The sequence below is a fragment of the Gasterosteus aculeatus genome, chromosome 6 (assembly GCF_964276395.1).
Source record: "Gasterosteus aculeatus chromosome 6, fGasAcu3.hap1.1, whole genome shotgun sequence".
Taxonomy (NCBI): domain Eukaryota; kingdom Metazoa; phylum Chordata; class Actinopteri; order Perciformes; family Gasterosteidae; genus Gasterosteus; species Gasterosteus aculeatus.
The window spans coordinates 9,664,467-9,676,984 of NC_135693.1; the positions used below are offsets into that span (position 1 = coordinate 9,664,467).

Consider the following 12,518-nt stretch of genomic DNA (forward strand, 5'->3'; position numbering starts at 1 on the left):
ACGTGCGTCTGCCGGTTCTTTGGTCCTCGCTGATTCATCGTGTTGCCACGGGAGAAGACAGTGATCTCGAATCATCTCTTTCATTGCAGCCAAATTTTCCACAGGACTACTGCAGCTGTCGATTGCTCTTTTTTTTTTTTTTTTTGTCAGGAGCAAGACGCATTGTTCAGGATACCCAAATAATGTAGCACATTTTCATCTTAATGACATCATATTTTCACAGCAGATGAATCAAAATGAGAATGTGCGTTCAGCGGAGAGCCGGGGGGGGGGGGGGGCATTAGCATGGGAGGCGATTGTCATCGGGGAGGTTAATCTGCGACCGCCTACCAAGGTCGGCAGCAGGAAAGAATGAGTCGCCTCATTGGGCAAGATGGAGCCCCAGGTATACAACTTTTCTGTGGAATATGTAGCAAGCTGTAGCTATAGAAGAGGATGTTTTTCCCTTTGAGTGTTCACAGTTATATAAGCGTTACGTATATGATGACCTAACACGGGAGAAATGAAAGAGCATGAGTTCAGTTTCCCGGTTTAATGCCACACAATACGCACTTTCACAGTGTAACGCCAATTTATGGTACATTTATTTATATCTTTTTGAAGTGCGTTATGTATTCCAGTCAGCATCGTGCAGAGAAGATGAATCGGCAAAAAGGCTCCCTGCGGCACATCGTTACCCCTGGAAGCACCATGAGGGAGATCCCTCAGTTTTAACTTGTTGGCAGGCGGGAAGCTGCAGCCGACACATCGTGCATATTATACGGCCTTTGTGTGTCCCCTGGTCATTTCTCATTGGCTCAAATACAAGTACAATCATTTATTTATGATACTGTTAAAAGTGTTTGTTGTTACTGTTGGTCTTGTAGTGTTGTTGCTCAAAGCATATTTAATGAATAAGAATGAATTATTATGTAGATATATAAGGATTATTAATTATTCAAATGTGATGTATCAATGCATAAAATAGAGAAAAAAAAGAATGGCATCCCTCAGCTTATGCTATAGGACACATCTGGTTTAGCTTAACACATCTGTGTCCTGTGAGAGAGACAAGGGGGAAGGAATCGTTTCTTCCTCTTGGTCTGTGCTGTGGGTAAAATAAAAGTTCCACATCCACATGATATGGTAGGACAGCAATGGCTAACTAAATATGACTTTTAGGAGACATTATCATTGGTTGAGCTTTGTTAAATTAGTTAAAAAGCGCGTCAGTAGGATGAGTTTTGTTTGATTACAGAACAAAAAAATAAACAGTTAGTGCATTTGTGGTGGATTTCTTTAAGACAAGGGAGAATAAAAATATAAATACAGAATACAAGGATTACACATAAAGTACATAAAGAATAAATAAGTAAAAATATAAATATATATATGAGTTATTAACAACCGAAATAGGAACTAATTTACTAGCAGATACAGATTATATATCACAGTCATAGATTGAAGAAAGGTCATCAGGAGGAGATTAACATTAAAACTTCAACCATTAAGGGACCGATTTCAGTTTCATCATCCTTCTGTGGATGTTTGCTAGTCTCAGCAAAGCAATGCTATTGTTTTGTTGTTTTGTTTGTTTCCTGAGTGAGTGACAATCTGCTGTATGAATTAATAATATCTGTTGTTATATTTCGTTTTAGCTTCCGGCACAGGATTATAGAGTAATAGCCGAATTGTTTGGAGGAGACAATAAACACATGAGTAAGTTCACTGACTCGAGGTAACAACACGACCTTGGTGAATCAGCTTTAATGCACAGTGTGGGTGTGAGTGGGACAGAAAGCGGCACATCATCGCTTTTCCTCAATTCACACAGTATTGAAGTGGTGCGGAGGCTGTCAGGTGTGACGGGAGTAATAGCAAAGTTAAGCAGTGGTGTGTGTGTGTGTGTGTGTGTGCCTTTGGACACTCTGGGGCATGCACACACACACGTACACCGACACCCACCCACACACTCATGTCATTGTAACTCACGAGGTGGAGAAGGTCTTGGATTGGATATCAGATCTGCCCTCTTTTGTCCTCTGTTTGGCTGCAGCCTGTCACACTTGATCACCACAGTTTTAACTCAGATGTCTGATTGATTACCTTCAAGTTCAATTAAGCTGCGCAGGAAGCTATCTATAGCCAGAAAACCTGGCACGACATGACTGAGCTGAAGTCATTCACACACACAATTGTTTTCTTCAGATTAATTATTATACTGTATGCAAAATGCTTGATTATAAAATACATAACAAGTGTATTCCTGACCATGAAACAAATCAGCGTTTTCACCTGTGTGTGTTTTCTACCATTTTCTCCGTGTGCTTGTGTGTAGGCGAAGACCGCCCCAGGGAGAATGTGGTGGGCACCACGGACCCACAGGCGGCCGCCGGAGCGGCGGGAGCGGACTCCGGCTCCAGCAAGCGGAAGCTCCACTGCTGCATCCGAGTGACCACCGTGCAGGTGCGGAAGGCCCTGTGGGGGGTCGTCATGGTGATATGCGTGTGCTCCTCCTGGGCCGGCTCCACCCAGCTGGCCAAGCTGACCTTCAAGCAGTTTGACGCCCCCTTCACCCTCACCTGGTTCGCCACCTCCTGGAACTGCCTCTTCTTCCCCCTCTACTACATCGGCCATATGTGCAAGAGTCCAGAGAGGCAGACGCCCAGACAGAGATTCAGGTAGGAAGACGCTCAGTGCACGCAAGAAGAAGAAAGAGATGAATACAAGACAAATACTTGTGTAACCTGCACATCGAGGCAAAGAAAACCATATGATTTTTTCATTTGGTTTCCCTGAAATGTGGTGGGAGGTTTTTCCTTCAGGGTGTCTGACTTATATCTGATATCGTATGTTTCAAAAATCTTTTCAGCATCTTGAACAATGCTGCGTTGTTGGCGGAGGAGTAACTTCCTTTAGTTGTGGAGAACATCCTTCCAAACACGGGGTCAAGATCCTCAAAAAGGGTCAGCTGTCCAGCAGCATTCTCATAATCTCACCGAATGAACGGAGGTGTTTGCCTTCCGTGTTTGCTGCCCTGTTATTCAAGCACCTTCCCTTCCTGATCATATTTGATTTCCCACACAGGCCACCGTTGACTCATACGGGAAAGCAGGCCATCTCTAGTTAGTCTCCTGCAGCAAACAGAAAGAATGCAATCCTGTAAAGTTTGTTAGCGGCATTTTCACACTTGAAACAGTCCATTCATCGTTCATCTGTAGGAAGGAAAGTCGCTGCAACCCGCTGTGCTACTTTGGCACGAAGAGTGAAAGGGGGTGGAGGTATTTGGCAGGCACTGTGTGCCTGTGTGAGCCGGGGTTGGGGGGGGGGGGGGGTTTGGCTATTCAGCGATGTGGCTCTTCTCCCTCTTTGATGGCGTACACAGGGATCTCACGCTCCTCGGCCTGTGACGGCGCGCTCCGAATATCAAGCACCCCGTTTTCCTTCATGTTCAGTTGCACCGGCTGGTGATTCCCAGACATTGCGGAGGAGTTGAGATTTTTAATAGCTGTCCCGCCTCTTTACATAAGAAGGACCAAAACGAAGGCAAAGACCTGACACGACAGGTGATATCTGCAATTCTCCTCCTGGAATGAGTGGAGGGGATTTTCCCTGTTTAAAAGGAACCCGCTCATCAATACACTTTGTACAATACGAACTCAAGGCTCACTGATAATATTGCAGTCTTTCAGCAGCCTCAGTTGAGCCGCCTCTCTGAAAAGATGTTACGAGCTCACGAAACAGCCCACAAACTCAACCTGAGTTGGTTTCAAATCGGCTGCCTCGGCATCTTCCTCAGCCCAGTGTGGCCGACGCAGGAGCCTTTCTCAAATCGACTACGGGTACAGCAGAAACAAACCACAAACCGACAGCCTTCTGGATTGGAAAGCGGCGTATCCGGTGTCTGTAATGAAATGATGAGGGACCTTAATGTGATTGTCACACATTAAGGCGTGTTTAACAACGGGAGTGTGCGGCGTTGACTCAACCTCGGCTTTAAGCCAAGACTTTGACACATTTGTAAAGGAGCCAGCAGCTTTCAGAGTAAACTGGTGTATGGGGGTCATGTCGTTTTAGGGATGCGACCCTCAAGTCGTATTGATCAGAACAACAGACTCAACGGGATCACTTCCAAGTGACTTTGAGAACTGATACATAATGTGACCCATTCAATTGGGTTCGTAAATATTTTAGTCACTCATTTTGGTCCCGCATGCACGCGGTGCAATGTTCAATGTTTGTATTGTCGAATGGGGATTGCTTCACACACACACACACACACACACACACACACACACACACACACACACACACACACACACACACACACACACACACACACACACACTCATCATCGTTTGTTCAAGCGGAGCGGTTTGTGTTCATAAATATTGATTAAAAGTCCCAGATCGCGATAACATTTCTCAACTCTTAAATGCGATTCCCCTGCACAGGGAGTGCTGTAGGTTTTTCGGGGACGACGGGCTCACACCCAAGGTGTTTTTCACCAAGATGGCTCCGTTCGGCCTGCTGTGGATCCTCACCAACTACCTGTACCTGCAGGCCCTCAGGAAGATCAACACAACGGACGTGTCGGCGCTCTTCTGTTGTAACAAGGCCTTTGTCTTCCTGCTGTCCTGGATCGTACTCAGAGACCGCTTCATGGGGGTCAGGGTGAGTACATCGGCCCGTGTGTACGAGACACGAGAGAACATTTTCCAGTCCAGCGTAGGTCACCAAAAGGAAGGTGGATGGTTAACCAATGATTTACTCTGCAGGTGGGGGCCGCTTTCACCTGCAATAACTAACTAGAATATAGGCTTTCGCATAATTGAATCGCTACCATTTCATATAAAATAGTAGGTGCAAAATTCCCATCAATCATTTGCAACACTGTCCATGGTATTAGGTCAGCTTGTGTAATGTTAAATATTATTTACGTAACTCTTGGCCAGTCTCAAACTGATTAAAATCTGATATTTGAGCAGCAAAAACATTACAATCTGATTCGTGAGTTGCACCAAACAGTGATTTCCTCCCACTCTGACTCGATATGATCCCGTTCATAGTTCTTAAAAGAGTGCGACGTCTTTTCACAAGAAAAGAGAAAACATGTATATCTTTGTGGAGCTCTCGGGTTTACGTCGGGACGTCTCGGCTTGCTGTATGTTACATAAGAAGATGACCTTCTCCTGACCTTGGGCTTCTTATTGGTTGAGAACTCCACTTAACACTTATTGCCGATGGCGGGTTTAAATTAGTGTGTATGTATTGATTGTATTCCCCCCCCACCCCTCTCGCGTCTCAGATGCTTTCATATCTGCAGCCGTCCTTTACTCTGCAGAAAGGCCGAAAAAAAAGGGGGGAAAGCCAATCTCTCCCTCGTGTGTGCCCCATCTCCTCACCCCCATTATTCACGATTAAAGGCCTGAGCAAAGGACAAATGCTTCTGTATCTTACACAGCTTCTCTCTCTCTCTCTCTGCCGTGTGTGTGGATGTCTGCAGCAATGCAGAGGATCTTTCTAGCAAGAAAGCCCAGGGATGCTATGTATGAAATTGGTTGTTTCAGTCTTCTTTGGTGAACGTAAATCACTAACACAACTGACCCTCAACAGTCCATCACACAAAATGTGTGGAGAAAGGTGTAGCTGTGACTGACAGACAACCTGCACTGCAGAAAGAGCCGTTTTGCCAAAAGGGCCCGGGGCCTTTTGTCCGAGCAAAAACACACGGCTCATTTATCTTCCTGCCACCTCTTTAATGCACCGCTAATCCACTCAGCTGGAATGCAGCGTGTCCCTTTCGCTATTCTTCAGCCGCGCACACACACACACACACACGCTCGCTCACACATATAAACAAGGCAACTTCTGGAAGGGGAGGAAGGATTTTGGTTCAGAATTTTCAAGGCTGAGTGAGAGCCGGATAAAGCAGATGGTTTGTTGTCGGTTTGAAGCTGTGATCGCGGGGAGTGGGAGTGAAAAATGGTGGATCAAGAGTGCTATTTGGTTTGTAAACATTATGACAGTGTAAAGAAAATCAATGTCACACAATCGAGCCAACACTGTGTAAGCTTCCTGTGCCATGTTGGAAGCACTCTCGCTGTGCATCTGAGAATAGGCTTCATTGGAGAGTAGCACCAATGAAATTATAATACTGTAATTATAGTATGAACACACCGGCGACATATTTCAGCCGTAAGGGCTTGAGCGTCTTTATAACCAAACTGCAAGCAGCGTATGGTGGTGATGTTCCTGCTTCTCTCTCTCTCTCTCTCTCTTTGTGCAGATAGTAGCGGCTATCTTGGCCATAGCAGGAATCGTAATGATGACGTATGCTGATGGATTCCACAGCCATTCAGTCATCGGCATTACTTTAGTCGTGGCCTCTGCTTCGATGTCAGCGCTCTACAAGGTACTTGTTTGCATCTGATCAATTGTTGAGAACATTACTGAGCCGGTGGGCTTCCACAAACCTCCTTTGTCATTCATCTGCAAGTAGTACAGTAAAAAAAAAAAAGCAAATGTGAATAGTCCGGTCTTATATAAGAAATCCAGTTCCCTTTTACTTGTGCAACCAGGTGGCAGAAGACCGGAAGAGATTATGAAATGTAATCGTAAGCCGATAGACGCGTGTGATATTTGGGCTTCTGGTCGCCGGCCTCGGGCTGCCGTGTCCCGATCAAGGAGGCCACGGGACAGATAGCTATATTTTGACGGGGATCTGGTCTCCTCTGGCCTGCTGTCTGTGCTACCTAACGTGATAAACAGACAGCAGCCGCCCTGTGCCAGAGACATGGCGAGTACTTGGCAGGTGCATCCCTCTGCAACGTCCCTCTGCTGCGGGGGGGCGGATTTTGTGCGTTCACGTCTCTCCTCCCCATCTGTCTTCAGGTGCTCTTCAAGATGGTCCTGGGCAGTGCTAAATTTGGAGAGGCTGCACTCTTTCTGAGCATTGTCGGAAGCGCCAACTTTGTCTTCATCAGCTTCGTGCCGGTCATCCTGTATTTCACACACGTGGAGTACACCAGCTCACTCGCAGACATCCCCTGGGCCTTCCTCTGCGGGGTCGCAGGCCTGCAGTTCGGTAGGGAAAGATGACACGCGAAGCCTTGCTGTGCACGAATGTGATTCACGCAACCCGTGCATATTATTTTACGTGTTTGGTGGTGACAAACGGTCATTGTGATTCCCGCTGGACTGATTCCTCCCACAGCTTTCAACGTCCTGGTGAACTTCGGCATTGCGATGACGTACCCAAAATTAATCTCCCTTGGTATCGTCCTAAGTGTTCCTGTAAATGCCAGTAAGTCTCTTGGCTCTTAACTGTTTTTAAACCAGCCAACATGAAAATATTTAATGGCATTGAAATCCCCCCCAAAAGTGATCATCCATATTTGATGAAGAATAGAATTTGATTTGAAATTCCCATCGCATAGTTTTCTGTGACAAACTCATTGTTTCTTTCACTTATTATACGGATTGTTTATAGCGATCCTATCAGTTCTTGTTTGATTATCCACAATACTAACGCAGCGTCCTAATGTTTCAGTGGTGGACCTCTACACGTGTGAAATTAACTTCAACACAGTGCGCCTCATTGCCGTGTTCATCATTTGCCTGGGTTTCCTCATGCTGCTGTTACCCGAGGACTGGGACCAGTGCATCATCCAGCTCAGCACCAAGCTGCGCAAGCGGGACGAGCCAGCAGAGGGCAGCGTAGAGGCAGGCGCCACCACGGGGCTCAACTGGAGGGGAAGAGCCAGGACCTCCATGTCAACATTTGCACATTGACTCCGGTGAAATTGTACCATGCAAACAGCTACCCGACACACAGGCCGACAACGGGACGGAGACACGAAAACACCTCTCAATGGAGGATGTCTGCTGGCCTGCCCTCCATCCAAGTAGCGCTCCGAATGGGCAAAAAAACTGCTCTCTGATCAGTAACATGAGGCTTGAGGCACCGACTGCGTAACATTTATTGGGTGTCCACTCCGCAGAGAAGTTATCAGAGTTGCTGCATGGATATATTAATACGTGTTACCCTTCTTTCCCAAAAGATGATCAGGATCAACTGATTTGAGTCATGTATTCCTTCTGTTCGTAACCATTCCATGGATTTTCTACATCCTTGCACCCGGGAAGACTTGCCAACTTGCCTAATATCGTTCAATTCTGAAGAATTTTTTGGACGCAGGCCTAAAGCCATGTGGACTTACTTATGTTATGTAAACATTTACAGTACACACCTTTATGATCCAAAGAAGAATGCCTAACATGCTAAATGCCTGGGAAAAAGAAGGGAGCCCATGGAGGCTTCCTTCAGGTGTAAACGTAATGACAAACACCTGCCTTTGTGCACTGTACATAGCTGTGTATCACACCGTGGATGTCCTGTGGACCCAATGGGCTCATTTGGTGTGAAGGGACTTGTCTGAAATGCAAAGGATCAATCTGAGGTGAAAAAGCTTTCGCAACCCCTCTCTGTCAGTCCATCCCGAGACGACAGGTCCTTTTTTGGCCACCACTGATTGGCCACCGGCCGTCATGTGCTTTCCTCGGGCTGAACTCCCACCCATTGATCAGGCTCACAAGTTGAGTCACGACAGATCTAAAACCGGTATCTGTGCTGTCCGGCCTTGCATTTCCCGTTGCTGGCACAGTTTATCAACCAAACATAAGGACAGGTCTCATGATTAAAATATCATGAAAAGTGTAACTGTCCATGCGTTACTAAAACTATTAACTGGCCCATATTATTAACTATTGCGTCGCGTATACAAATCTTTCGAGGGATTGAAAGCTTATGAAAGCTCATTATTATTAGTAAAGACCGACATGAAAACTACCCCTTTGATAACTTTGAGAATCACCCTTAGCTTTAACTGAGTCTCCCTCTGAAGCCTCTCAACTTTGACATATATGCACACAAAATCAATCTGCCACAATTTCACTCACACTGTCCACACCCCCTCCCCGCTACAAATAACAGAAAGATGACTCACCGCGGATGGAGACAAGGTGCGGTAACACATGAGCTTCACTCAAAAACCGTCTTACCGTATTGGTTTCCATCCACCACCTTTCTGAGGCGAGATAACAACCACAATGACCCCGAGCTGGACGGAGGCACGCGCCTTGCAAAGCTACTGGTGGGATCTCTGCCTTGTTGTGAATGTATGAACATCACTCGACCACACACGCTCGCTACGTGCCATCAGTTGGTTATTTTTTTACAGTGCCACCACAGACTGTTGCAGGGACACTTTAATGTTATCTTTCTTGTAGTCATCAGATCTGATCTTAATTCATGTTTTTTTTAAATATTTGTTCTGCATTTGGTCGCTGAAACTTGAGAGGACAGCGAGAGACATCTGCAGGACGAGCATGCCCATACTGTGTGAGCAGATGCAGCTGAAGTCCACTTCACTGCCTTTACTTTGTTTCGCAATAGAAAACATTAGCACTGTTTCCCATTGTCATGATCTATGACAATAAATGATAATATTGTATTCCTCTGGAATTATCGCTGGACATAAATGTAAACCTTTGTAAGGAATGATTTTTACACTGAGATGCAACATATGATTACTAATGGGAGTAGGAGATATTTAGAGCGGGAATAACGTGGTGGCTTTATTAGAATCAACTGTTGGGTGTCTTCAAGTGTAAACACATGTACTATATAAAATATTGCTTTTCAATACATTTTCTTGTGCAGGTTTGTTTTCCCCTCTGGGTTTTACTGTCCTACAGTCTGATTACTGGAAATGGTCAAAGGCAACATGGCAAGCTGAAACTAGTTTAAAAAAAAAGTATATTTATTCCAACTAGAGTTGAAATAATGATTTGATAAATATGAAAATAGTCCGGGGACATTTGAAACATGCCCTGTATGTAACAACTGGAATTATTTAATAACCAATAGGTCAAAGAAATATAATTGAATAGCTAGACCCAAAACGCTCCCAACAATCAGTGATTCTAGCTTCTCAAACGAGTATTAGCTGTTCTTCTCTGACGTTGTTGGAACCAAACAATTAAGCTGTAAAAAAAAACATTAATAAACAAATTGTTCGTCCAATTAGTTTGTTTCTCCAACAGCGCGTCCATCAGCCGGACTAACACACATCGTGCTCCACCCTGACCGTGATCTGTCCGTAGAAGAAAGTGGCCTGACGCTCCTCAGTCAGAGCAGAGAAAGGCAGCCTGCCGCCCTCCTTCGGCTGGGGGGGGACCCGCAGGCAGTCCGCCCCCCCTTCCCCTCCGGCCTCCTGCCACACCGAGAAGGACCCGGAGCCAGAGTGGTGCTGGAAGCCGGTGCTCACGGTAAAAACGGAGGAGGAACGCCGGGAGACGTCGCAGCTTGAACTCTCTGAGCTGGATGGCGGCACACTTAGGTGGGTGGGGGTCCGGGTGCAGGGGCCGCCGTCACTGCCACCGCCGCCCCCAGCTCTGACCCCAACTTCCCGGCCCAGCGCGCGTCCCAGGCGGGCTCTTACTTTCTCCGCCAGACGCTGAAAGGCGCCCTGGAAACGCTTGCTGAGCAGCGCGTAAAGCAGCGGGTTGATGTCAGAGTTCAGCAGCACCAGCCAGTACGAGAAGGTCACGGCGGAGTGGGGCACGAGTCTGGATCGGCCCGAGATCGCGGTCTCTGTGGCCTGGACCAGAGCCACGGCCATGTAAGGTGTCCAGCAGAGGAAAAAGGCTGCGATGACCAGGAAGAGGCGCACTAGTCCGTGGTGGCCGTGCTGGTTCTGGTGGGGGCTCTGGGGCGGCGGCCTGGAGGCCCCGTGCGCGAGGAAGGAGAAGGAACTCCTGGACGAAGGGTCATTCCGCTGCGCCGCAGCCTGCGTGGATTCATCTCTGCTGACCTCGGACACAAACCGCCCGCTCACGTGATAGATGAGACTGGAGGAGCTGCTCCCACAGCGCGCGGCGCCCGGGTCCCTGGCGCGCTGCACCGAGTCCTCTAACGTGTGGATCCTGCGCGCGTGGCCGCGGGCCACCTTGACGATGTTCACGTAGCAGAAGAGGATGACCACGGCCGGGATGAGGTACGACAGGGCCGCCATGAAGGCCGTGTAGCTGGGACTGCTGGACCATTTGACCGCGCAGTTGAACATGGGCACCACGTAGCTGACGGAGCTCCAGCCCAGCAGTGGGGGGCAGCTGGTCACCACAGCTTGCAGCCAGATCCACATGACCACGCAGCCGGTTCTCCACGGAGTGCAGCGCGAGCTGTACAGCAGGCAGTCCACGATGGAGTGGTAGCGGTCGAGGGCAATGGCCGCCAACGTGAGCACGGAGGCCGTGCAGTACACGGAGGAGGTGTAACCGACGTACAGACAGAGGTCCTGTCAAAAAGAAGGGGGGGGGAGAAGGGAGCTCGTCACATGCACGCGCTCACTGGACCAGAGAAATGTTACTGGACAGCGGGGACGTACGGTGCACTCCACCCAGCCGCGGTTCATGATGGACAGAGCCACAAAGGGCATGACCCCGACGGCCACCAGGAGGTCACTGATGGCCAGGTTCATGATCAGCACTGACGTCACCGAGTGGAAGGTCTTGGTTGCAGCCACGATGATGATGACAAGGATGTTCCCTACACAGGAAGACAACACTAGTTACACCCTGTGATTTAACTGAATTCAGAAAAGTGGGGGCGGTTGAAATTTGATATACTTTTTTATTTTGCCATGTTTTCCATGCCGAATTATGGGATATTTGTATTGAAACTGGATATTTCGGCAAAGATGGCAAAATCAAAGCTTCTTTCAGTTTGGCAGTTTTTAATGTCAATGATAAAAGGCTTCTGACTTCTTCCATTGCTCATCTAGCCTGTAGTCATGTATTTAAGTCTTTTAAAAAAGGGAAATGGGAAAGTTTCAAAAAAGCATTTGTAAAGAAAACATTTCATCACTGAATTTTGGCCAGAAAGCTCTTTGATTAACTAAAGAGAGAAGGAACACCAGCCAAAGGGATATTTCATTATCTGGCAACGGCAAACCGTATTAGGAATAATTATATAATATATATATTTTATTATAAGCAAAATGTATATTAACCACAGATTTAGCAATTACTTTATAGTTTATCAAGAGGGAAAAATAAGTTTTCCAGAAAGGATATACTGAGAAAATACAATTTAAAATTTTTTAGAAACTGTAATTGTCTGGCTAAAATAAATCAAAAGTGAACAGTCTTTACCTGTCACAGCGCACAAACACATCAGCACCATGACGGTCTCCAGAACCAGCTGGGTCTGCCTGGACAAACCGCGCCCCGCGCCCTCCGTCCAGCTGGCGTTGGCCACTGCCGCCTGCAGGGACACCGACCAGGAGCCGTCCAGGTCTTCCATGTCCCACCCGAAAAACAACAACTGCAATCCTCACATGATGAGCCACGTACACGCGTGACTTGACGGAAAAAGCGACGAGCGTGATCAAACGTGCTCCATCTGCTGCCCCGCTGGTCGGACGGTCTCCAGGTGAACGGGCTCCTTCACTGGTGGAAGGGGAGGGAGGACGCAA

At 47.2% G+C, this 12,518-nt stretch overlaps 2 protein-coding genes across 3 annotated transcripts in view; one reads left to right on the forward strand and one right to left on the reverse strand.

The window, feature by feature from the left end:
* Window positions 1-9,688, forward strand: part of slc35f3b (solute carrier family 35 member F3b) — a 38,620-nt gene extending 28,932 nt beyond the window's left edge. For both annotated transcript variants that reach the window (XM_040179569.2, XM_040179570.2), the window contains 6 exons: window positions 2,318-2,660; window positions 4,434-4,653; window positions 6,269-6,394; window positions 6,874-7,066; window positions 7,196-7,285; window positions 7,532-9,688. In XM_040179569.2, the coding sequence (XP_040035503.1) occupies window positions 2,318-2,660; window positions 4,434-4,653; window positions 6,269-6,394; window positions 6,874-7,066; window positions 7,196-7,285; window positions 7,532-7,773 (1,214 nt within the window). In that variant the 3' untranslated portion in view covers window positions 7,774-9,688. The remainder of the gene's footprint in view (window positions 1-2,317; window positions 2,661-4,433; window positions 4,654-6,268; window positions 6,395-6,873; window positions 7,067-7,195; window positions 7,286-7,531) is intronic.
* Window positions 9,593-12,463, reverse strand: LOC120821138 (5-hydroxytryptamine receptor 1F). The gene is made up of 3 exons (XM_040179568.2): window positions 12,196-12,463; window positions 11,430-11,590; window positions 9,593-11,339 (listed from the first exon to the last, which is right to left on the reverse strand). The coding sequence occupies exons 1-3, from the start codon at window positions 12,344-12,346 to the stop codon at window positions 10,104-10,106; spliced, it is 1,548 nt and encodes a 515-aa protein (XP_040035502.2). The 5' UTR covers window positions 12,347-12,463; the 3' UTR covers window positions 9,593-10,103.
* Window positions 12,464-12,518: the final 55 nt, after the last annotated feature.

Excerpts from the sequence above, each read along its gene's own strand:
- LOC120821138 (XM_040179568.2), bottom strand. The coding sequence starts at position 12,346 with ATGGAAGACCTGGACGGCTCCTGGTCGGTGTCCCTGCAGGCGGCAGTG. Across the intron at positions 11,591-12,195 it reads GTGTTTGTGCGCTGTGACAG|GGAACATCCTTGTCATCATC; the intron begins GTAAAGACTGTT and ends CTTCCTGTGTAG. Across the intron at positions 11,340-11,429 it reads GCGGCTGGGTGGAGTGCACC|GACCTCTGTCTGTACGTCGG; the intron begins GTACGTCCCCGC and ends TCTTTTTGACAG.